The sequence below is a fragment of the Mus musculus genome, chromosome 15 (assembly GCF_000001635.26).
Source record: "Mus musculus strain C57BL/6J chromosome 15, GRCm38.p6 C57BL/6J".
Classification (NCBI taxonomy): domain Eukaryota; kingdom Metazoa; phylum Chordata; class Mammalia; order Rodentia; family Muridae; genus Mus; species Mus musculus.
In genome coordinates this window covers 103453499-103479261 of record NC_000081.6, presented here as the reverse complement: position 1 = coordinate 103479261, position 25763 = coordinate 103453499, and the positions used below count along the sequence as shown (strand labels likewise).

The window sequence follows — 25763 nt, the reverse complement described above, 5'->3', positions numbered from 1 at the left end:
AGATAAGTTAGATAATCTGCTCCATTGTTATAGCTAATGGCTAGGATGTGGGCACAGTGCTGCAGGATGAACTGACTCTGCACTCTTTCCCCCTGCTCCCTTTTTTAAGGTCTTGTGTAGTCAGGCTGGCCTAGAATTCTCTAGGTAACCAAGGACAACCAAAAGCCCCTGACATTCTAGCCTTTATGTCCCAACTGCTGACCTCTCTGCTCACTCTACTAAACAAGGGGGATAGACCAGCTGCTCACCAAAATCTACAGAAGTAGGGCTCTTTTTTTTCTTTCCCACAGAGGAACCAGACTGTATCAGAGTCTCTATCTAGCCTGTGACATGACCACCAGGATGGATCTAACAGAGCCATACTGAAGACTGCCACAGAATACAAACATGGGCCAGAGAATGCTACCTGTTAAGCCTGGCCTCCAGGTGACTGCTGAGATACTCAGATGGGAAGATGGTGTGTTCAAACACAGAGAAACTGTGCACATGATTCATTGCCAGTGCCAATTCAGTCAAGTTTAGATGTAGTTTGTCCATGCTGAAAGGAAAAAGAGAATTTGATTATGGTGCTGGTCTGGTGCTGTCCATTGGCTTCTGGGAAGGAAATACCAGGCTGTGTTTGGAGCTCTGCCACTCTTGAGAAACACTCAGCCTAGAATGGTACACACTAATGTTCTTCAAAAGCAAAGTAGGAAACTCACCTGGGTGCTTTTTTTTATCTATCAACTCACACCACCTCCCCTACTTCCACCCCACACACACCCAATCACATTCCTTCTTTCCCTTTTCTCCCTCCGTTAATACAGCGCCATTTGGCCCTCAGGAGCCAGACCCTCACTTAGTGACAAGGCTGCGGTTCTTCCGATGACTCTCTGCTCCTGGCTTGTCCCTCTCAGGCTCTCCTTTCCTGGGAGCCTGCCTCTGCTTCATGGACTTCTTATTCTTGGCTTTGCTGATGGTGGTGGCACAGTGCTTAGGTAGAAGCTTTGAAACAGACATGGTGGGGAAATAAGCAAAAGTCATTGCTAACAGCTGAGAATCATCGTCATCTGCTCCTTTCCCCACCCACCTAGCTTCTCTTTCTCTAGTGGGGAGTTTTTTAGAATGTGTTCGCCTCTTCCTGTGTGTTCATAAATATTTCCCTGTGTACATCCTCAAACCCTGAGATGCCAGTGTCTCTCAAGGATGAAAGCACTGCTCCCCTACCCACATCTGAGGTCTTTCCTAACAGAAAAATTTAAGGGAAAACAGTCAGAGCCAAAACTCCACTTACCTTATTTTGTAGGGTCCCAAAGTGGGGAAACAATACTTTTTGCTAGATAAACCTATCATCTCACCAGCTATACCCCTTATTGTTCTGTCTACTGCCCAGTCTATCTATCATGGCTCTCCCAGTTCTCAAAGTTTACATGTTCAGTATCCTTTCCTTGTTTCTTCTTTTTCTTAAATATGTGTATATGTATATTTTTTGCTAGCTAGCTCAAACATCAATCCTCCATTTCTCCTTTCTCTGTGTAGCCCTACAGAAAATACAAACTATCACTTGATACTCAAATTGCCTTAGGGAATCACTTTGGATGAGCCACGCAGGAAAATTCATTTTGTAATCACACTTCCTATTCTTAAATACAAACTCAGTAGATTCAAAAAATTCAAAAAATAAAATAAAATCCACCATGGTAGACAAAGATACTTTAATACAAAAGTATTTGTGGTTGGTTAAAAAACCAGTATCCAAATATATAACCTTAATAGTAATAGCATCAATAATTATTTACTCAAAATGTTAACTCTGAAGGGCCAATACTCACTTGCTTACAACAGTTCTGTGCACAAATAATTATTCACCAAGGCTTAGTCATTCCTGACACAGCACTGAGTAAGCCTGCCTACTATACATGTAGTAGATATTTGTAGAGTATGATGAATACAACTGTAAGTATCCTCACTTGTGTATCTTCTGTGCATCAATTACTTACATTCTTTTAATCACGTATTTGTATTTCCCTTACCTACACTGGGACATTCCCAAAGACAGAGATCATGTACCTTCCTTCTTGATCTTCACTCCAAACTATTAGCCTAAGAGATTAGTGTCCATCAAGCTTCACACAATACAAGTGCTAACATTTATTGGCTACTGTATATACAAAATATTTAGTGTACTCTATTTCATTTAATCCTCATTGCAACTCTGTGAAAAATGTTATTCATCCTTACTTGACACATAAGAAAATGAAAAAGCTGCATGATACAATAACTGTTTATCTGTACTCACAAAGTTAGACATATTACACATGTACAGACACACACACTCATAGCTTACTTCCTCTCCTACAAAAGTTGCTACTATTCTGACTCAAATCCAGGAAGGGTGGGTAGTCTGGGAAATTCAAGGCTCCATAGACAAAAACAAAACTAACTTCTTATTCCTGATTTTCTGAAATGTAGGCTGATCTAATCATGACCAGGTGCTATGAGTCAGTAAAGGGAGAAAGACAAAAATAAAATAAAAAAAATAAAAATCCAACAACCCAGAAGACAAGAAAGTAACTAGCACTAGAGTGCTTGAAAAGTTCAGTTAGTTGTAGACTGGGATGCTGATAAACAGAAAAACTAGACAAGATAGAGACCTGGGACCATTGTTGAAAGTATGTGAGCACCATGCAAAGAAGACAAAGTTCATCTCCCAAAACTCTCCAAATGGAGCACAGATTTTAATGGAGTTTATCTGCTCAAGTAAAAGTGTTTTCAGGTATTTCTATCCACTGAGTGTATCCAACCTACCACAACAGATCATGTGCAACCAAGGATAAAACAAAATCACAAACATTAAGACATGTGTGTGGTGTGGTGTGTGGGTGTGTGTGTGTATGTGTGCGCGCCCCATTTTGTAACTCAGTTGTGGAGTTCTCCAGTATGAACTTTGTAGAAGACTACCTCAGGTCACAATGTCAAAAGGTTATGTGTTGTGATTCTAATCCCAAGAGATTATTTGAAGTGACTATACTGATAGAGGAATTCTAGCCTAAACCAAGTTCACAAAAGCCCTAGCCCTACTCAAGAAATGGAGAATCTATCTGACCTGTGAGAGAGAAACAAGAGTGGCCCGAGGAAAAGGCACTGAAGGTAAGAAAGGAGACTGAACCAGGATGAGGGGATACCTGTTCATTCAGGTTCCGCTGTTCCGCACATATCTCAAGCACACAGTTGCTGGTCTGCTTGGCCAGATCTTCCAGGAAGGAGTTGCAGTGGTGAAGACCATGGTTCTTCAGGTGAGGGTACTATGGAGAGGACCGGGAATAAACACATCATATGGAGGACACATCCCCTCCCCATACTGCTCTTGCTCCTTGCCTGAGCCACCCTCCTCTAAAGAGAGGATAAATTCTATATCAAATAGAGATGTTTGGGACTTATTCCTGTTCCCTTCCAAGGATCAAAACCAACCCCTAGAACTATATTTTGAGAAACAGGGAAGAGACAGGGCTGGAGATGCATTAAAGCTTGAAAATCAAGGTGTCAACCTCCTCTGGGCACATTTCATGAACGCAGTGGACAAAATGAGCACAAATCAGGGGGAAGGCAATGGTGTAGCGAAGCATGGTTGGTTCCTCCAGGGTCGTAGCAAACATCTTCTCAAAGGTACGGAGATGAAAGCTGTAGAGAAAGAAGAAGACTGAAAACCAGGGTTTTTATAACCAGACCCTTTCAACAATTTTCTTCTTTCTATTTGCTACTCCCTCCTTCTTTCTGTCCTAGAGGTAGAAGGGAGCCAAAGAATCTTAACCTTTTCAGAGTCTTGAAATGGCTTTCAGAGAAGTGCAATGACAGACTTGCCTTTCCTGAACAAAATTCACAGTTCCCCTGTCAATCATCACCTGATTCAGGCCATCCTCTCTAATTCAGTACTTCCAAATTCACATTCCCTCAAAATATGACACTAGAGCTCCAGAAAACCTAGTTGAATTGGATGAGACTTGCCTTTCCTTCATAAGTATTATGCTTATGAAGTTATATTTCTCAATTTCTATAGACTGCAAAGAGCAGACATGACCATCGTATTTTGTTTATTCTTGTTTTGGTGGTGTTTGTTTGTTTTTTTCGATCCTTCAAGGAGTAGAGTTACACATTACAGTGATCAACTAATTATTGCCAAGTGTCATCTGTTGAAGACAGATAAGTGTTCATTCTCCAACAGCCATATTCTCCAGCCCTCTCAGTTAGTTCTTACTTTCCCAACTTCCACAACATTCATGTTTCCTTTAATTTATTTTGGGTTTTTGAGACAGGGTCTTACTTCACAGCTTGGGATTTACTAGATAGCCTAGGCTAGCTTAAAACTCACAGCAATCCTCCTGCTGCAGAATCTCAAGTACTCATGTTTCTTTGGTATTTTTTTTTTTTAGGTTAGTCTCTTTGAGACCCATTCTTTCCTTCAGCTCATTAAGAAGCCAAGAATGACCTTGAATTCCTGATCCTACTGTCCTTACCTTCCAAGTGCTGAGATTATAACTATGTGTCACCACACCTGGTTTCCTGTCTTTTCAATCTAAATGTTGTAGCTGGAGAGATGGCTTGGTAGTTAAGAGCATTTACTACTCTTTGAAAGGACCCAGGTTCAGTTCCGAGTACTCATATCAAGTGGCTCACAACTACCTGTATAACTCCAGCTCCAGGGAATTCAACACCTTTTTTTGTCCTTTGTGGGTACCCACATACAGGTGGAATACACATAGAGAGACATACATTCATACCCATAAATGAAAATAAATATTTGAACTATAGTGTCCTAAGAATTTAAAATAGCAAAACAGAAAAAAAGAAAAAACTAAAGAAGTGTACAAGAGAACATGGACACATGCCTTTAATCCCAACACTCAGGAGGCAGAGGCAGGCAGAACTATATAAGCCAACCACGGTGAGTTTCAGGACACCCAAGACTACACAAAAACCCTGTCTCCAAAACTCTGAGAGAGAGAGAGAGAGAGAGAGAGAGAGAGAGAGAGAGAGAGAGAGAGAGAGAGTATCAAGTGAACGATGAAATCAGAAACAGGACACACCAGAAAGTAGAAAGGTCAGAGGTTTCCACCAGCATTTTCTCTACTGAGTCCAACATCTGGGAGTGAAAGATGATGAGGTTCATGACCTTGGCTAGGTCAGGGTTCTCATGCAGGTGCAAAGGTGCCTTCGACACGCTGGTATATGCCTGTGGTTGGAAAGAGTAGAGAAAACAAGACAAATGAGATGAAGCTGAGCCTCAGGGCTACCATCTGATCTGGGTGTGCTGTGTCTTGTCTAGTCAGCAGTTTTCAAAGATTCTCTGAGCTTCAGAAATTAAAAATGGTGGAGAGACTCAGATGAAGAATCAGAACAGAGGCCACCACCGGATGAGAGCCTTACCTGTAGGCGAAACCAATCCAGCCTTAATCCAGAAAAGTCAAATTTCTCTTCATTATCAACTATAAAAACAAGCACACGTAAAAGAAAATGAAAAAAAAAAACAAAACAAAACAAAACAAAAAACCAGCACCAAGCACCTGGCTGCACAGGATAGCAGCCTCTTCAGAGTTCTCTCCAGGGCTCTGGCTGACAGACCAGTCTTCCAGGAAACCTGTGTCAGCCTCGTAAGAGCTCTGCTGCTTCCTCCTTCCACCACTTACCTTGCTTGAGATTCAGAGAGGACAGTATACTAACAAATGAGGACATAATGACAGACTCCTCCTCTGGACACACGGACAGATTCTGAAAGAAAAGTCGAAGGTGCAGTCAGTGCTCACAGGTTCATAGGATGGAAAACGCAGCCACGGGCTCAGTGTGTGAAAGTAGAAGGAACTGCTGGCTACCCAAAACAGAAAAACCCACGCAAGAAACAGACGGAGCTGCCTAGGATCCCTGCTATGAGGCATGCCATTTCTCTTCATTTTCTTTCCTCTTGCTTAGAGGGAAGAAATCTGCTGAGACTATTCATCTGTAGTGTATAGCAGCTTTATGACACCCAAACTATAGACATTCAGCCACAGTGGCTCTAGAGGGAAAAATCACCAGGAATCATGCTGGAGTCTCCGAGATGTCATCAGTGGAACATACCTGAATGATGTCACTAAGCACAAGGACATCAAATCTGGCCAGGTACTGGAGGTGGTACTGCTGAATAACTTTGATGTGTCTTCTGACCAGAGCCCTGATCTCCTCCAACAGGAACAGAAGCTCTGCAATGCTCCTGTAAAGACAAGGACAAAGACAGAGACAGACATTGATAGAACTGTGAGAGGACACACACAGCCACTCAAGGCAGGGACTGAGATGCGCCCCCCCCCCAGATCATGTGACACCTCCTTGCCTGTTCTCACAGTCTAAGGACAAGGTTAAGTAAATACTAACGAGTCAGCATAGTCTTCGGGTGTCTTAGTCTTGGTGACATTTTCTGTATGGCGAACCAGCCAAGTGACCTCATCACGAATGAAAGACAGGGCCATGAAAGCAAAAAGGGCCTAAGAGAGAAAAAAAGCCTATTAGAATTTTCTACTTAAAAAGATTTCCTACTTACAAAACAATTTCTTTTTAAATTTTAGTGTGGAGACATAGCTTAGTTGGTAAAGTGCTCACCTCTCAAGTACAAAGCTCTGGGTTCAATGCCCAGAACAGAGCAAAAGAACGGGGGGGGGGGGGAGTGTTAAGCACAGAAAAAAAAAGTATTGAAATAATCTATATGTGGATATAATTGGGTAGCCACACGAATGACATCTGGAAACAAGCATGCAGGCATACAGAAAGCTGAACCATATGACTCAGACACACACATGTTGGCCCAAGCTCACAGTCAATACCCCTCCCTCCTCACAAAATTAAATTTTAGAAATACTTAATGGGTATTTATATAGCTTAAAACAGAAAGCAAGCTCTGTCATCAATTAGTTTGCACTCAAATAGAAGATAGGCCAAGTATGCAAATAGCTGTTAGATGGCATGCTATGTTGCCAGGGTAAAACACGAAACATTTGGGCACTTGGGGAGTCACAGAATAGGCACACACACACACACACACACACACACACACACACACACACACACACAAATTGACCACAAGAGACTCAGGAATGGGGCATGAGAGATGGTTCCATTGGTAAAGTGCTTGCCATGGTAGCATGAGGATCTGAGTTCAGTCACCAGAACCCATGAGAAAAGAAGCCATGCACAGAGGCATGCACTTGTAATTCCAGCGCTTAGGAGGCAAAGACTTTCAGATTCCTGGACTCACTGGTCAGTCAGCCTTGCCTAATGCATGAGCCTCAGGCCAGTGAAAGACTGTCTTAACAGAACAAGGTAAAAAGCCTGAAGAACAGGACCTGAGATTATCCTCTGGCCTTCAGACTCATGTATGCTAACATGCATGAGCACACATAAACACACACACACACACACACACACAAATTAGAGAGGATGGCCTGAATCAGGTGATGACTGACAGAGAGGAACTGTGAATTTTGTCCAGAAAAAGGAAAGCTGCTGTTGCACTGCTCTGAAGTGACTCAAACGTATGCATGAGGGGGTCTCGAAATGCAGTGACTCATAAGTGCTAGGTTACCACACACACATAGTCATTGGTCACCATCCCTCCCCCAACACTTCTCTTGCCTTAGGACCAAGCAGGCCTGGTTCATCATTTAACACAGTCTCCAACTCCTTCACAGCTGTCCGCAGAAACTGCCGGCGTTGACAGTGAAACTGGCCACTGAGGAAGGAAAACGTAAAATAGAGAATATTGTCTTTCCCTCCCTCACAAGTTCCCCCTGAAGTAGTGCAGAAGAGAGCAGCACTTGGGAAGATGTGTCAGGCAGGAGGAAGGCTCAGTGCTAAACTCAAACTTAGAAAATACAAACATCTGTGGGGCTGCAGGAAGTTCCTGGGATGAGCCCACAAGTCTGTATAGAGATTCCTATCCCAACCCCTCCAGGCCCACATCCCACCTTTACCTGTTTGTAATGGCGTGTTCCTTGCTCTCCTTGATGTCTGCCACTCGCTTACTGTACCTGAGGATTGACAGACCAAGCACAGTAGGGCGTCATGTCATCTGTTAGTAAGTACACACACCCTAACTAGCAGGGTTCTCACTCATTCTTCTCACACTATGCAAACAAGGCTATCCAGTGGCTTAGAGGCCATCTTGTGACTTAGAGGCCACTGTGCTCTGTTTGCTTCATTCTAAGAGACAATCACTACAGGAGCCAAGCCAGGTTGTGATAATGCATGCCTGTCATCATTAGCAGTCAGGAGGCAGAGCAGGAGAATCATGAGTTGAAGGCTAGCCAGGGAGACATACAGAGAGTCTGTCAAAAGACAAGGAGGGTGAAGGGGGTTAGGAGAAGAAAAAAAGGAGCAAAAGGAAGAAAGGAGGAAAACAGAAGAGACAAAGAAAACGGAAAGGAAACAGTACACCACTGTGGGAAGGAAATGACTTGCAGTGGTCAGTTGGCCTCTGGTGATGAAGGTCAGGTCCTTTCACACACTGGATACTGCTGGATACTTTCCGGTCAACTACTTTTGCAGATTTGATTGAGATAAGGAAGGGAGTCACAAACCACCACCTTCCCTTTCTCACCCCTGCTTACTACACATCCCATTCCCCTCCACCCACCCACTCTTCCTGATGTTTAGCTCACCAGTTATCTGTCACTGTCTATCCCTCCCTCTCTGCTGCCTTATTTGCTTCTCTCAAGAAACAATTCTGACTTCTGGAGATCCTCACTTGACACAGAACTCCACCTATTCTCTCGCACCAGCAGCTCCTCCAGACATATACTCCTTTTCCCTCCTCACCTCTCACTGACCCTTCCAGTCTCATAAGGCCTTCAACACTGCACAATCCATTCCTCTGAGGTCAATGTGAACTCTTGAATCACCAAATTAAATAACCTTTGTTATTACTGTGGTTCATCTGTTTGATCCTATCTTTTTCCTAATAGAGACCTGCCCCCGGAATCCCACACTAAGTGGCCTCTTGCTCCTGCCCCTACTATCTTCATTCATCCTGTCAGCTGCTGCCATAGCACTAGAAAGACTCTGTAACCTCTCATTTCCCTTCTCCAAGCCTCTCCTTTACTGAACTTAGCATGAAAATTAAAGACATTTGGAAGTGAGAACTATCTTAATTAAATCAGGATTCAACTCTATAGCACTGCTAATGGATAATTATTTCAACTTCCATCCAGTACAGGAGACAGACACAAGATTAAGAGTAAAAAAAAAAAAAGCTAGAATTATTTCATATTCCCACTTCTCATTAACTGAGGGACATTCAGGCTGAGTCCTGCCTTCTCATTTACATATATACTTACATACATACATACATATACATACATACATGTATGATATATTATATGTGTGTACTATATATATATATATATGTAAATAATGTATACCTAAATTATTGTAAAGATCAAATCACATCATTTATGTCAAAGAACTTCTTGAACTATAAATTATTCATATTGGCTGCTGTCCTTAGTGGTAGGAGCAGAACAGCTTCTCATAACACTAGAAAACTTCATATATACATACTGCTCTTTCTTGTAACTTCTGTTAAAGTTACAATTCTCTCAACTCTGGAAGGAATTCTTAACTATCTTCTTGTTTCTTTGTTCTTTTAAATGTTTCCTTTTTTCTTCTTAGTAATTTTTTTAATCTATATATTTATTTGTGGCGTTGGAGTGTGCATGTGTCAAACACATAGAGGTCAGAGGACAATATTTAAGAGAAGGTTTTCTCCTTGGACCCTGAGGTTTCCAAGGATGGAACTCAGGTTGTCGGGCTTGATGACAAGTGCCTTCACCTGCTTCAGCCCTTGGCAATTTTTTAAAGCAATACTACTACTCAGTTGCTGAGGAACCAGTATTCATTCTCCTTTCTGTGTTTTGTTATGTTTCTTTTGTTTTAGAGGAGAGTGTTGTTTTGTTTCTTTTCAGTGCAGAGTACTACACTACAGGGTCTTGCACATGCTAGCAAGCTTTCTACCTCTAGTATCTTTTCTACCTTAGTATATTGTGAATAAGACAATCAGGAGGGGGACAAAATTTGGTAAAAATCTACTATTAAAATATAGGCTGCATTGGACTTGCAAACTTTATATGCCCCAGTACAGGGGAACGACAGGGCCAAAAAGTGGGAGTAGGTGGGTAGAGGAGTGGGGGGAGGGTATGGGGGACTTTTGGGATAGCATTGGAAATGTAAATGAGGAAAATACCTAATAAAAAATATTTTTAAAAAATATGTATATATAGGCTGGAGGGATGTATAGGCTAGGGATATAGCTCAGAGATGCTACAGCCTAGCATGATCAAAACCCTGGGTTTGATCCCTAGCTTGGGGGTCAGAGGAGAGAAAGAAAATTTGAAGTGCATCACCCTCCACATCTGAGAACTTACCCTACAGAAACATTTGACTATATGTTAATAAATATTCTCTAAAGCATTTGTTTACCTTAGGAGGCTGAAGCAGGGGATTGAGGCCAGCCTAATCTATACAGCAAGTTCCAGAATACCCAGGACTACATAGAAAGACCCCAACTCAAAAAAAAAATTGTTTAACATGATCTTTTCAAATGAAAACAGTTCAATTGTCCATCAACAGCAAATTATGGAGTGCACAAGCCTACTGTTCAATCTTGGTGACCTCTGATCCACACTGGAGCACAGGTAAAGGTAGCAGGAGAAAGCAGACTCCACAAAGTTGTCTTCTGACCTCCATTGTGCAAGCCCCCTACACACACACACACACACACACACACACACATACACACGCATGCATGTACTACACACACATCATATGCACACACACATATATGCACACAAGCATATATCATATACATATATATACATTATATGCACATACACACACATAAATATCCACACATATACATTATAGGCCCACATCCATCATATAAACATATGTCACATGCACATATACACAAAACTATATTTAATTTTTAAAAATTTACAGAATGTAAATGAGGAAAATACCTAATTAAAAAAAAATTTACAGAAAATTCACACCCTATGTGACACATGCCTTTAATTCCAGGACTTAGGAGGCAAAGGCAGGCAGATTTCTGTGAGTTCAATGCCAGACTGATCTACAAAGGGAGTTTCAGGCCCACCAGAAATTCACAGTGAGACCCTATCTTAAAAAGTGTGTGGGGTGTATAAATTATGTTTAAAACACAATGAAATTTTGTTCAATTGTTTTTACTTATTTTTATTTTGGGGGGTGTTCTGCCTACATGTACATCTGTATTCTGAATGTGTGTGTAGTACCCAAGAAGACCAGAATAAGAGTCAGAAACCATGGAACTGGAGTTACAGATGGTTTTGACATACTATATAGGTTCTGAGAATCAAACCAAGGTCCTCTAGAAGAGCAACCAGTGCTCTTAACTACTGAGTCATCTCTCCAACCCCTCAACTGTTAAAAAAAAAAAAGTCTCAGCCAGGATGCTTGAATCTTAACATTCAGAGACTGAGGCAGGAGGATTGCAACAAGTTTGAGGCTAGACTGAGCTACAAAGCCACACCTGTCTCAAAACAACAAACATCAAAACAAACAATAAAAAAAGAGAAAACATTTCTATAAACTGATATTTAAAGATATCTAAAATATAGTAATAAATAAATATGATCTGAGGATATAATGTGGGATGTAGAGCCAATACTTTTCTATAACTTCTTACATAAGATTGAAAACACATACATACTTCTTTATTTGTACACACATGTGTGCATACGCACACATCTGGGGAACACACATCACATCAAACCATTCTGGGAGGTGAGGCTTCATTTCTTTCACATTTCCAACTGTTGTAATTGCCACCAGAAATAAACGTAGGTAATCTGACCTCTCCCTCAATTCCATACCTTCCTCCTTCTTCTTGGAACTCATTCTCCCTTCACAGTGACTACCTCCCATTTACTCCTCAGCCCATCAAAATCAGCTTTCATCCTCACCAGTCAATTGAGGCTGTTCTCAGGACACAAAGATGACCTCTGTAGCCAAAGCCAGTGAACGTCTCCAACCCTCATTTTGTTTGTTCTCGTCACATTGTCTGGCATATGGTAACAAGTTCTTCCTTCTTGCCATGGTTTCTTTCACTGGCTTAACTTTTCTCCTCAATGTCCATCATGGGCTTTCCTGCTTTCACTGGCCCTTAACTATCAATGTTCTCAAAAGGTTGGTCCCTGCTCTTCTTCTTTAACAGTCATACATGTTCTCAGGGCTTTGACTAGCATGTTGACAGTTGTCATCTTGTCCAGATAATATATCTAGTTACTGAATCACACAGCAGGAGGCTTGACATACCTAGCCTGCATGTCCTACAGACATTTCCAGTTCAGTTTATTCAAAACTAAATCCACAGGGATCAACAGTTAAGAGCACTTGCTGCTCTTGCAAAGGATCTGGTTTGGGGTTCTAGCCTCCATATAGAGGCTCATGACCATCTCCAACTCCAGTTTCAGAGGATCCAACACTCTCTTCTGGCCTCCATGGGCACTGCACACACATGGTACACAGGCACATATGCAAACAAAATATTCATACACACAAAATAAAAATAAACTAAGTCTAAAAATAAGAATTTAAATCACAGTTTTTCCCCACACTTACTGTAGCACTCATGCCTCTACCCTAAGGAATACCAGATGCCATTCCAGAGATCTTGACATCCTCAATTTTTCCTAATTTACTAAATTAATCCCTGCCTTTAGCTTTGCCCATCTAATCTTTTTCCCCTGGAGCAGTAATCTTCTCTAAAATGCAAATCTGATCCTTTCAACTGCCTCGTTTGAATTCATTCAATGACTCCTGATCCTCTTGAGCACAAATTCAAACTCTAAGGCAGAGCTTATGATATCCCAATTCACTGCTCCAAAACCAGCTTTCACACCCCCACCTTTGTAACCCAAGCTGTCCAACTTGAACCTTTGAGCATATGTTCTTTTGCCTCAAAAGCTATGAACTTCAAGGTAGGTGTGGTGGCAAACACCCTTTAACCCCAGCGTTTAGGAGGCATGAGTTTGAGGTTAGCTTGGTCTACACAGTGAGTTCCAGGACATCCAGTGCCACAAAGAAACCCCTGTCTTCAGGGGCTGGTGAGATGGCTCAGCGGTTAAGAGCACTGACTGCTCTTCCGAAGGTCCTGAGTTCAAATCCCAGCAACCACATGGTGGCTCACAACCATCCGTAATGAGATCTGACGCCCTCTTCTAGTGTGTCTGAAGACAACTACAGTGTACTTACATATAATAAATAAATAAATCTTAAAAAAAAAAGTTATCCTCTGACCTCCACATGTGCACCATGAAAACACACACACACACACACAAAAAAAAAAAAAGAAAAAAAAGAAACCCCTGTCTTCAAAAATAAGAGAGAAGTGGGGGAGGGGGAAGGGGATAGAGGAGAGCTGAGGTTTTTTGGCTACAACTGTTTAAGTCATGTCTGCCTATCTCTCCCTCCCCCCTTTTTTTAGAACCTGAAAAGCCAGTGCAAATACCTTTAATGCCCTTCCTGCTTACACAACACTTTCAACCCCCTACTCAATAACAGTTTGCCTGTTTTCCAAAATCTTGTAAACTTTCCTTTTACACAAGCACAAGAACTAAGATCAGCAAGTGGTAATTCTCAGAAGCTACAGGGAGGAAGACAATAAGAGGAAGAGAGAAAGTCACACCACTTGAATTAGAACAGAAATCAGATACATGGTAGGCAAGCAACCTCAAAGCAAAAGGAATGAGAGTAAACTTCAGGGAAAGAGTAAGGAAGCCCAAAATGTTAGGGAAAGCACAGTTAAAACAGAAAAGAAAAGGTTACGCTTTTCTGAATAATTCAGCATCTGCTACTCTTTATTTTAATAAGGTAGCACCGTGTAGCCCACATTGATCCTCCTGCCTTAGACTCTATGCTAAGTGCTGGGATTACTGGTATGTGCCACCAAACTCAGTTTAATACATTTAAAAAAAAAAATCAGGTGCATGATACAATGTACCAGACATTTTCCCAAATATTTTACATACCTGAACTCTTCAGAACAGTATGAGGTCATAGAGAGATACATTTTCATACATTTTCATTTTGGTTTGGTTTGGTGTTTTGTCTGTGCCTACTTGATTTTGTTTTGGTTTTGAGACAGGGTTTTGTGAAACCCAGACTGGCCTGGAACTCACTGTGGAACAAGCTAAAGCTGACCTTGAACTCCTGGTCTTCCTGCCTCCACCTACCTGAGTGCTGGGCTTATAGGGGTACACCATCACAATCAGAAGGGAGGTACTACTTTATCTATAGTTTACAGATAAAGAAATTGATCCAATGGCATGGAGAAGTTAGGTAACCTACCCAGGGTCATCTAGCTAGTAAGTGGCTCAGCTTGAATCAAAACTAGGCAGTCTGGCCTCACAATATCTTAGTAATCTCTCTCGAAAACCCAGTGAGGCACCAACCAAGAGTAGGTGTCTGATAAATATTTCAAAGTTAGAATTAATCCCTACCACTGATACTTTGGGGAAAGGGATATTGATGAGCTATCACTCCCAAAAGATCCACTCACCCTTTCAAACTGCTGAACAGGTCCTCGGTGACCTTGTGCACTTGCAGCACATCTTCCCGGATGAGCGTGATGTACAGGGAACCCTCCAGACACAGCTTCCACAGCTTCTGGCACTGGCTGTTGGAGTTGAGGCACCCATGGCAAAGAAGAAACCCAACTGTAGGTTGGTAAGAACAAAAAGAAGGCTTTTAGGCAGTGCACTCCTGGGAATGCTGCCATGCCCTTCCCCAGGTGCTCCTACAACTTACTTATGATCCATCGCTCCATCACTTCCACGGACAGATACTCACAGGCCATCTATAAGAAGACAGGCAGAGAAGGTCAAGTAGCTGCTTAGGACTTCTAAAGAAATGACAGAGCCAGCAAGATGACTCAACAGGTAAATGAACCTGCTTGCAACCTGAGTTTAATATCCAGAACCCACATGGTGAAGGGACAGAACTGACTGAAAGTTGTCCTCTGACTCCCGAACTTGTGCTCCACCCACATTCAATACAAAATAAATAAATAAAAGTGTAATAAAAATTAAATAAAAGACAGGGGGGAGAACTCATGCCTAGCATGCACAAGGCTCAGGGTAAAATCCCCAGCACTAAAAACAACAAAAATAACATTTCTTTTACCAGACTGGATTAAGACACTTTCATGAGACAACAGCTGGGAAGACTACCATGAAAGAAATGAGGCACTGTAAGGAGATTGAGGGGCAAAGGACATAGTTGAGAAAAAGAACAAGGTTGGCCTGGAAGAATGAATAAATGTATAACATAACACCTCATCAACACTTAAATACTTTCAAAAAGTTTCAACCCAAAATCTCATAATTTCTTCCTCTATTGTGTTCTTTAATCACATTTAAAGTGTGAACATTCATTTGGAACTTATCAATGAACTCTGTGTACACATCCATGCATGTACACATTCCTGTGATTACATGTTCACATGTGTACACATCTATGTGTGTACATATTCATACATATTTATGTAGAAATCAGAGCTGGGCATCACCTGCATTCCTCAATCACTCTCCACTTTTTATTTCTGAGGCAGAGTCTCTCACTGAACCCAGAGCTCCGACATTAAGCCTGTCTTCACTCTCTGGTGCTGATTACAGACACATGACACAGTGTCCAGCTTTCTACAATTGGTAGGAATCTGAACTCAGGTCCTCACAAATGCATAGCAATAACCCCCAGCCCTTACTTCTCCCTCACATATTTTATTGGTTTTGGTCTTTTGAGACAAGTTCTTGCTATATAGTCCAGACTGGACTCAAACGTGTGGCAATTCTCCCACTTCTGTCTGCCAAGTGCTGAAAACACAGGAATGTACCACTATGCTCTGCCATCCGTTGCATTTCTTATGACATATCTTAATTTCAGGACTATAAATTCTTCGAGGGAAGGTGTCAATCCCGTCATGTCTGAATATCAATATTTATTAGTTAACTGGCTCCTAATGTAAATTCCTACATATGCCTAATGACTCCATTTCTCTTTTTGTTTGGGTTTTGAGTCAAAGTCTTACTATAGCCTTGGCTGGCCTCCTACGTGCTATGTAAGCAGGACTGGCTGTGGACACATGACAGTCCTCTTGCCTTAGTCTTCCAAGTGAAAGGGTCATAAGCATACATGCTACCACACCCTACTGACTTGGTTTCATCCTTTGTTAATTCAAATACAAACTAATCCTGATCCAATCAGAAGCTCAACATTAGGAGGCAGGACCTAGGCAGAGAAGAATGCTAAAACAACCTGGGGGCTGATGTTTCCCAAAAGAAGCACCTTCCAGAGAGAAGGCCTTGGCAGAGAACGTTTCTCCTAACAGAAAGAAAGAGGAACTCACTGTGTCTGAATTAGCAGGGTTAATCATGGCCGGGGGGCTGCTGATGAGGCTTAGAAGCTGGGCGCTGCGCCACTGCTCAGCTCCCTGGTTCCTCCGAACAAAGAGGAAGTGCAGAGAGAGCAGGGCTCCACTCACAGCCTGTGGGGAAAGGCAAAAATTCCTAATGTCAGAGATGAATATGAATGCTTCTGCCTGGATGAGTCTCCTGTCTCTCAGGGAACTTGCCTTTGTGTGAGGTCCAAATTCTTCTGTCAGCTTCTTCAGAGGATGGTCATACTCTAATACCATCTGGCCCAGGCGAGCAAAACTGGGGTCACTGGAGGAAAGCAGAAGAGGAGGAATTATGGATCGTTCCATACATAGGTTATGTTGAAGATAATGCATATGTGTACATAGGCTGGCATTACCTACCCCTTACAAAGATGACCTATGAATTACATATACTGATGCCCAACTGTAGACATACCGAGCTTTGGTTAGAAATAGCCACATCCTTTTAGACAAGTCCATGATAGTTTCTTTCTTGTAGGCATCCCAGACAGGGCTGGATTTTTTTGCATTTGCTAATCTATATCAAATATGCCTGCACCTATATCTCTAACAAATTCAAAGCTTATCTGTTACCTAAAGCTTGTGCCAACACACCCATGTAGACATAATTGGGAATGCCTATCACACACACAGGACACTGTGTTATAACTCACTCTCATCTTCCCAGTCTTCATTTTTCACCCTTTAAATGCTCACATTGCATTAATGAATGGAGACCAGAATTACATATAATCCAACATCTATTTCTATTTGGCTTCCAATTATCCTTAATGTGTATTATCTTACATTTTTACCTCTAGTGGCTTAACCTTACTGGTATTAGTCCTAAATACTAAAAAGAATTGTCTTTGCCTTTTATAACCTGAAAAGCAAAGTGGAAGCCAGTCCAGGATTATAAATAGGTCAAAGATAATACAGAGTGGATAATCCACTGGCAGAGATTCAATAGTCAACTATATGTGAAAGTGTATCTTATTTTGCCTGGGATACCACATGGATTATAGGCTCTCCTATGAGAAATCAAGTTCCTTTGTCTCCACGTACTCCCTACAGCACATGAAATTCCTAACCCCCTCCTAACTCACCTGTGCCCATGCAGCATCTCATGGGCACAGTTGTACATGCCAATGAGTATCCTGCGGTCCTCAATCCGTGACAGGAGTAAAATGACTGAGGTGTACGTCACAATTAAGTCCAGGTAGCTCCGAGTGAAGTCAAAGTTGAGATTCTACAAGGAAAATACATAGGAATCCCAAGGTGGGTATGGTTAATTAACCTGGTCCACTCCAGCTTCTCCAACCACTACAGCTCTAAACAGACTCAATGTCTACTAAAAGTGGGAACCAACAGTGTTAGTTTTCAGAAGAAAATTGAAAAAAGGTTAGGAGCTAAATATGAGCTCAAGATGTAGGAGAGCCTGGTACATTGACACTAGCTTCTGACACTAGCCCTGATCACAGCTACTCAGGGGACTGAGGCAGGAAAATTACAAATTCAAGGCTAGTTCAGACTACAGAGTAAGCCGGGTGTGGTGGCGCATGCCTTTAATCCCAGCACTCGGGAGGCAGAGGCAGGCAGACTTCTGAGTTCGAGGCCAGCCTGGTCTACAAAGTGAGTTCCAGGATAGCGAGGGCTACACAGAGAAACCCTGTCTCGGAAAGAAAAAAAAAAAAAAAAAAAAAAAAAAAAAACCAGACTACAGAGTAAGTTTAAGGCCAGCTTGGACACCTTCGTGAGATCCTGTCACAAAATAAAAAAGTTTAGCCAGGCATAGTATCACACACCCTTAAATTGATAACTCAGGAGACAAAGGCAGGTGAATTTCTGAGTTAGAAGCCAGTCTGGTCCTCAGAGCAAGTTCCATGACAGCCAGGGCTATATAGATAAACTTTGTCTTACAAAACCAAAAGAATAAGGAAGAAGGGAGGAATGTAAGAGATAAAGAGAGGAAGTGTTAAAAATACAACTAGGAATCTAAGTAAATGGTAGATCTCTTACCTGAATATACTAGGCCCTAGTTTCAAAGTCCAGTACCAAAAATTAACAAAGAAATGATACAAAGAAACTAGGGAATAAGGTACTCCTAGAGGATTTAAGGATATGAAATGAAAATACTGCTGTGTGATTTTGTGTTATTTAAATCACATTGATGATCTGCTTGCTATTTAACAGCATTTAACCTTAGCACATTTTAAAAAAGAATTACAGTACCTAGGTGGTAAAAAGCACTTGTTGCTAAGCCTAACTACCTAAGTCTGACCTCTGGAACCCACATGGTAGAAAGAGAGAACTTATTCCCACAAGTTATCCTCTAATTTCCACATATGTGCTATAGCACATGAATACATGCACCACCCCACCCACATACATACAATAAATAAATACATATTTTAATTAAAAATAAAAGAACTATAGCCCTGAGAAGAAACAAGTGAAACTCTGCCCCACTCTCCCTTGTCTCAGTTTATACCTGGCCTTTTCCTTAATTTTCTTCTACAACAGAAAAACATTAGAAAGGCTCTTACAATATCAAAATGACACTGGCAGGCATCAATGGTGTTGAGAAGTTCATATACATGATCCTGAGGAGAGAAGTAAAGAAGAAAATGAGTAAGAAGAAAGTGATGTGTGCTACCAAGCTGGGGAATGAAGTAACTTCTTCCCCAGAGGCCCTGAGGAGCCACCTTAAGGAAGGGCAGTGTTCAAAAGAGGAAACATTCCATCTATCAAACATCAGTGGCCTCTGTTAGACTGCCTGCTGGTGCCACAGGCCACAGGCACAGGCACTGATGATCATGTACATAATGCCTGATTTACAGTTCCTGGGTCCCATTTCCCCACAAGGTGATATAAAACAGCTTTTTAAAATTTGGCATTTAAAACAAATAAAATAAAATTGACACTCTTTCCTAAAGAACAAAAGATTTTGAAAGTTCTCCATGCAAAGACATGATAGTGTTTATAACATAGAAATGCTAATTATCCTAATTTGATTACAATACACTGTGTACATATATCAAACGAGCATACTATATCCTAGACAAATGCATAATGTATACCGGTTATTTTAAAAATTGGAAATCTCAAAAACATGAGATGTATTCTTACCATGTGGTCCAGTGAAATGAAAACCATATCCCTACAAAGATTTGTACTTGACCTTGAATGGCAATTTATACAAACTAGCTCAAATCCAGAAGCAACCCACCAACCAGGAAATAAATAATTTTATCATATCCATACAGTACAATGGTCCTCAGCAAAAATAAATAGTAAATCACTATTGCATGACACGATATAGATGAATCTCAAAACACAAAATAATACATGTTGATCAGACTCCACTTCCCTGAATCTTTAGGAAATAGACATCATTCTAGACATTCTAGACTCCAGTTTAACAGTTGCCTGGGACCTCCTTTGTTGTCAGTCCTCAACTTCCAACTTCTTTGGGGCTGCTTCTTGGCTTTTTGTGTTTTTGTTTGTTTGTTTGTTTGTTTGTTTTTGTTGTGCGTTTTGTTTTGTTGGTGCTGTTTTTGAGACAAAAATCTCACCACATAGCCTCTACTAGTCTGGAACTCAAAATGTAGATCAAGCTGGTCTCAAACTTACAGAGATCTGTCTGTGCTAAGATTAAAAGCATAAATCACCACACCTGGCTGCTGTATACACCAAGCCTCTAGGCATTGTCCTGTCTTTGTCTCCAACCCACCATAGGAGCACCAGGAGCAAAGATACCCTATGGTATCTATGGGCTTTACCTGGGTTCTGGGGGTCTGAACTCAGGTCTTCACACCTTTATAGTAAAAAATTTACCCACTAAACCATCCTTCCAATTAAAAAAAAATGTGTATATGTGTGTGCCTGAGCATATGTATTGCACCATGTGTGTGCAGGTGCCTGAAACTGAAGTTATAAATACTAGAAACCAAACCCAGGTCCTCTAAAAGAGTAACAAGTGCTCTTAACCACTGATCCATCTCTCTTGCCCTTTTCATCTCCAGTTTTTTTTTAAAACACTCATAATTCCACCATTCAGAAATTCCAATCTTCTATATATGCATATCTATCTATGTAAATATACATTTTAAAGGCCAACTATATCTTAATATGTATTGTAATTTTCTCTTATTATTAAACAATATGTAAAAATGTTTTGTATGCCAACTAATGCAAATATATGTGATTAGTATTTGTTATCATGAGCTTTTAACTTAATCTCTATTTTTATTTGCTATATCAATTATCACATTTATACTATTAAAACAATACAACAGAGTAGATTCTTGGACTTCTGTTTCCTTTAGACAAGTTCTAGAAGAATAATTACTCCATTAAATTTTCAGTTATGAAGGCATTATCAATTTTCACCTTAGAATGCTCTATGAAATGATTTTTAATGTTTCCTTAACTTCAAAAAAGCAGTAAATAATTATGCTTTAAAATCCAAACAAAATATCACTTATGTGCGATAGCTATCAAAAGCTTTGAACAAGGCAAATCCAAACTGAGACATATACGGAATCTTCTAAAGGTAAGGTCATGAAAGACAAAGCAAGAATTATTATAATAAGAAAATGCAAATATGGGCTCTGCATTAGCCAATAATATCAGAGAATATTACATTTCCTCAGCATGATAATTGTACTAGGATTACATAAGAACATATTCCTGTCCTTAACAGATGCATACTAAAATATTTTGGGAAAGGAATGTCATGATGTCTGCAAATAAGGAAAACGGTTTGGAGGAAAAGTGGGTGACAAGCAATATGGCAAAGTATTGACAATTAGGAGATCCAGGAAAAAAAAGTAGCATTTATTATGCAAGTTGACTATCCCTGAACCAAAATGCATAGGACCAAAAGTGTCTCGTGCTTTGGATAGTTCAAATTTTAAAATGTTTACAAATTAGACCTCTTAACACTCAACAACAAAAACAAAACAAAACTGGTTCAAAAAAATGTACAAAGAAGTTGAAGGAGATGTTTCTCCAAAAAGATATATAAATGTCCAATAAAAAAAAATAAAAGATGCACTGCATCACCAATTAGCAGGACATAAATTGCAATAACAATGAGGCAAGGGTATAGCTGAGTGGTAGAGCTTTGCTAGTATTTGTAAGATCTTAAGTTTGATACTCACTACCCCAAAAACAGAAAACAACAGTTATTAATCAGAATATCAGAATATTGATAAATTGTATCCCTTGTGTACTATTAATAGTCAATTAAATGGTACAGCCACTACAGAAAAAAAAAAGAAGAAAGCAGGTTAGTAACCAACTCCTGAAGCTGCCCTCTGACTCCATGTACAGGACACATGCACACTTACATTCACACATACCATACACACATGATGATAATAAATAATTTTAAAAAAGAATTACCAATAATCTAACAGTTCCACTTATGCATATATCAAAAAAGAATTAAAATCAAGATCTGAAAGGCAGTTGAACACCCAGATCTTTGCATTAGTCACAACAGCTAAAACATGGAGGCAACCCAACTGTTCACTGGTGGAAAAATAGGGAAGCAAAATAGAATATAACCACAGGATGGAATATTTTCCGGCTTCAAAAGGAGGAAATTCTCCAATATCCTAACACATGGATGAACCTTAACCTATACTAATAAGTTATACAGGCCAATCACAAAAATACAAAAGGTACCACTTACACAAAACAGCATACTTAAAAGTCATAAAAATGGAACTAGAATGGTTGTCATCAAGGGCCACAGTACAAGAGAAATGAGAAACTATTGTTTAAAGGGTGGAAAATTTCAATTTTACAACATGAAAAGACAGGTCTGCATTATGAATACATTTAATATCACTGAACCATATACTTAAAATGACTGAGAGTAAATTTTATGGTATGTATACTACAATAAAAACTAAAAAGGAGCCCAGGGAAACGGCTAGACAAGGTGGAAACAGAAAACCAAGTCCTGAAGTTTGTTCTCTGACCTCCATGCACATGCCATGACACATACACACTCACACTCATGAGCACACATACCATACACACCGTTAACACTTGTGGGTAAACGCATTAGCCTCACAAGTCTGATGATCCAAGCTCTATCCCTTGAACCCACAGATGTAGTGGCACATGTCTGTAATCCTAGCACTCCTACAGCAAGATGGGAGGCAGAGATAGCAGATTCCATGGAACGTTAATGAGCCAGCTAGCTTGGTTTACAAAACACAGTAGCAGAAATAATAGGACCTAAAAGGAGAGAACCAACCTCCAAAAGTTATCCTGTGACCTTCACACCCACTTCCTGGCATACACATGCCTGCAAGTGCACACACAACACACATACATAAATACATTTTTTTTAATTGAGAAAACTATGATTCAGTAAACAGAAGTCAGCCATAATCCATCACCAAATATATTTAATTTTGGTATGTGATATATAACATTCTAAATGCTTAGAGTGGCTGTATTAATACTACCTGATATAAGTTTATATTTTGTTTTCTTTAATTGTTTTTGAAACAGGATTCTGTGTAACCCAGGCTAGCCTAGAACTCAATATGTAGCTGAGGCTGACTTTGAATTTCTGATTCCCTTGCCTCTACCTCCTAGGTGCTGGGACTGTAGATTCGTGCCACTGACCATATCCACTTACATATTTCTTGAAGTAATATGGTAAATAGGGTATTTCATATATCATTTATTAACACTACAACTTAGACATTTTTGAATACTAGTGCCTTTATCCTTTTCTTTCAAGAACCTACAATAAGCAACATAAATGAATACCTACTAAAAAGGCTCAGCCCCTGAAGCCCATGTTAACCCTGGCTACAGAGGACTCACCCGAAATTCCATGACATCCACAAATGACTGGTAATAGTTAGTGAGGAATCTAATTATCTCAGCTTTTTCACGATGCACTGGTCCTAAATGTTGCTGAAAGAAACACAGATCAAACAAGACATGTAAAATTAAAAATAAAATTAAAAAAGCAACTGCTCCAAGTAACTAAAAACTAAGAGTAATATCATTCTTAACCACTGAGCTATCTCTCCAGACAATCATTAGAATTGAAAATTTAAATACCCAGTCATTCTTTAAGGGGTGAACATGCTAGGGTGGGATCAATAGCTCGCCAGCATTCTCCAGTCTCTAAACAGAAATTTTCTATCTGGATTGGATGGCCAGATGTGATTCAAACTACAGTCAGAAGACTAGCTGAAAGGAGATTTTCAGTTTCATTTCAGTGAAGACATTTGCTATATAAATCAATAGGAAAAGAAGCAGAGTATAAAGATACTATGAATAGAGTGAGAGAAATCTAGGGATAACACAGTACAGGAGTATTGTGCTGTATACAGAAGTACAGGATATGCCACTGGATGCATAGCATGCAGCAACAAAGAAGCATAGTGTAGATCAAGTGCTACAGTAAAAGATGTGCCCGGCAAGGTTGGTGGAGATGCTTCTCTGTGTACCAGGTGTCCTCATGAACCTGGCTGGCAAGACTGTGCCCCAGTTCACCATGGGAGGCTCCCATCTGAGCTTACGACCCTCAATGCCTGAAGCCCCGAGTCTGAGTCTAGGAAACTATAGGTGGCTACACTTAAAGACAAGACAAAGTGGAGAGTCTGCAATAATCTGCCATGCAAGAATAATGTTACAGAAAGGAGGAAATGAACCCAAGTTCTCACCGTGCTATTTCGGACATCTATGTTGGGAAACTTCTTGTTGATGTACTTGAGACATGATTCCATGGACTTTTCCAGTAAAAAAGGTGGCTTGGATTTTGAATCTGAACAGGTCTACACATAAAAAAAAGTAATATTAAACTACCGTACTATTTTTCCATTTAGATACAAGCCTTTGGATGCATCATTCACTCCCACTATCTCTTTTGGAAATGGCAGTCTGAAATTTTATTATAAAAGCATGAGGGTAGTTGAAAACCAAGTTCGTTCCAGACAGTGAACTAGTACTCCTAAGAGCTAACAACCTGGCATCTTGTCTTAACTGAGGCTTAGCTCTAACACAGAGAGGAAGCTGCTTCCCCACCCCTCCTCTGAAGCCGGAAGTAGTGAGAAAAGTGGCTGATCATAAGTTGGACTTTATATAAAGCTCTGGGTCCCAAGAGACTTTACAAACGACATGACAGAAACCATATTCCTGGTGCTTTACTACAAAACGCACAAAGGTCCGTTTCCACAAGTTCCTTCTTTCTCTTCCTGGAAAGTCTCACAATTACCCACCTTTATCCTGCCTTCTACAGTCGCTGGCTCACCTTTTGGCATCATCTTTGTCCAGTTTCATAGTTACTCTCCTAAGCACACACACGCAGCATTCACAGCCCCAAACTACCTTAGAAAACACCACTTCCTTAAATGTTTCCCCTTTTAAGGAAATAATTACACACAAACATACACATACACACACAAACACAATTTTTGCCAGAGACACAACTTGAAAACTCAAAAACTAGAGAAACTGACAATAAGTAAACCCCAAATTCTAGACCCCAGACCCTTAATCAAATCACTCACAACACAAATATTCTCTTTCCCACCCAACCCTAAGTCATAGGGGAAAGGTGATGCTCTCAAAAAGGCAAGAATAATACCTAGAAAGGACACGCCTTAAAAAGAAGCCTCCCTCTATCTCCCCAAACTGTGGGAACCATACCGTCTAAGTGGCTGAAAGCCACTTAAAGCAATGGAGAAAAAGATATGGCTTGACTATTGGGCCTGCAGGCCTCCAGGTTCCTGCCATGATTTGCTAGACGGGTCTTCTTGCTTACCTTCTTGATGTTGTACATGCGGATGAGAACTCCCTGTCCTCGGTCATTCAGGATCGTGAGCTTCTCTGCTAATTTAAGCTGATAGGCAGAGGTCAAAGACATGATGGCCACCGAGAGAGAGGACCATCCGGATAACAAGACCCAAATGCCCCAAATATTCTCAGCCTGGCTGGCAACACCCTCTGTGTAAAAGGACCCGCCCTGGTTGGTGCACCGAGCTTCCGGTTGCTTCTGTAATTGGCTCATGGAGGATAGCAGTCACTATGGCTCACAGGCCTTCAGAGCCCTCTTGTGCTTCCTCTTGCACCCTCAGCAGAGGAGACTTCCTCTTTCTGGTTGTGCAGTACTTCAGTAAGAAGTGGGCGGAAGCTGAGGAAGAGAACAGGCTTTCACGGCTCCTCACAATGCAGTACCAACTGTTCTGGCCTTCCCTCTCCCCAAATGTCCCAGACAAAGCACACACCAAACAAATATCTACTACCA

The 25763-nt window shown here is 40.7% G+C and overlaps 1 protein-coding gene across 2 annotated transcripts in view; it reads right to left on the bottom strand.

Annotated features, from left to right (window-relative positions):
* The window catches only part of Nckap1l (NCK associated protein 1 like), a 49078-nt gene extending 23599 nt beyond the window's left edge, over window positions 1–25479 (bottom strand). The window contains exons 1-20 of one of the 2 annotated variants that reach the window (XM_006520255.3): window positions 25281–25479; window positions 24181–24291; window positions 23330–23422; window positions 19021–19077; window positions 17581–17723; window positions 16670–16760; window positions 16445–16582; window positions 14848–14896; window positions 14600–14756; window positions 7977–8033; window positions 7639–7735; window positions 6385–6494; window positions 6091–6223; window positions 5664–5745; window positions 5404–5462; window positions 5064–5209; window positions 3528–3660; window positions 3165–3284; window positions 839–984; window positions 407–538 (exon numbers count right to left, since the gene is read on the bottom strand). In XM_006520255.3, coding sequence (XP_006520318.2) covers window positions 407–538; window positions 839–984; window positions 3165–3284; window positions 3528–3660; window positions 5064–5209; window positions 5404–5462; window positions 5664–5745; window positions 6091–6223; window positions 6385–6494; window positions 7639–7735; window positions 7977–8033; window positions 14600–14756; window positions 14848–14896; window positions 16445–16582; window positions 16670–16760; window positions 17581–17723; window positions 19021–19077; window positions 23330–23422; window positions 24181–24291; window positions 25281–25382 — 2156 coding nt within the window. In that variant the 5' untranslated portion in view covers window positions 25383–25479. The remainder of the gene's footprint in view (window positions 1–406; window positions 539–838; window positions 985–3164; window positions 3285–3527; window positions 3661–5063; window positions 5210–5403; window positions 5463–5663; window positions 5746–6090; window positions 6224–6384; window positions 6495–7638; window positions 7736–7976; window positions 8034–14599; window positions 14757–14847; window positions 14897–16444; window positions 16583–16669; window positions 16761–17580; window positions 17724–19020; window positions 19078–23329; window positions 23423–24180; window positions 24292–25280) is intronic. The other variant, NM_153505.4, reaches the window with a different exon arrangement.
* Between the last annotated feature and the right edge of the window lie 284 nt (window positions 25480–25763).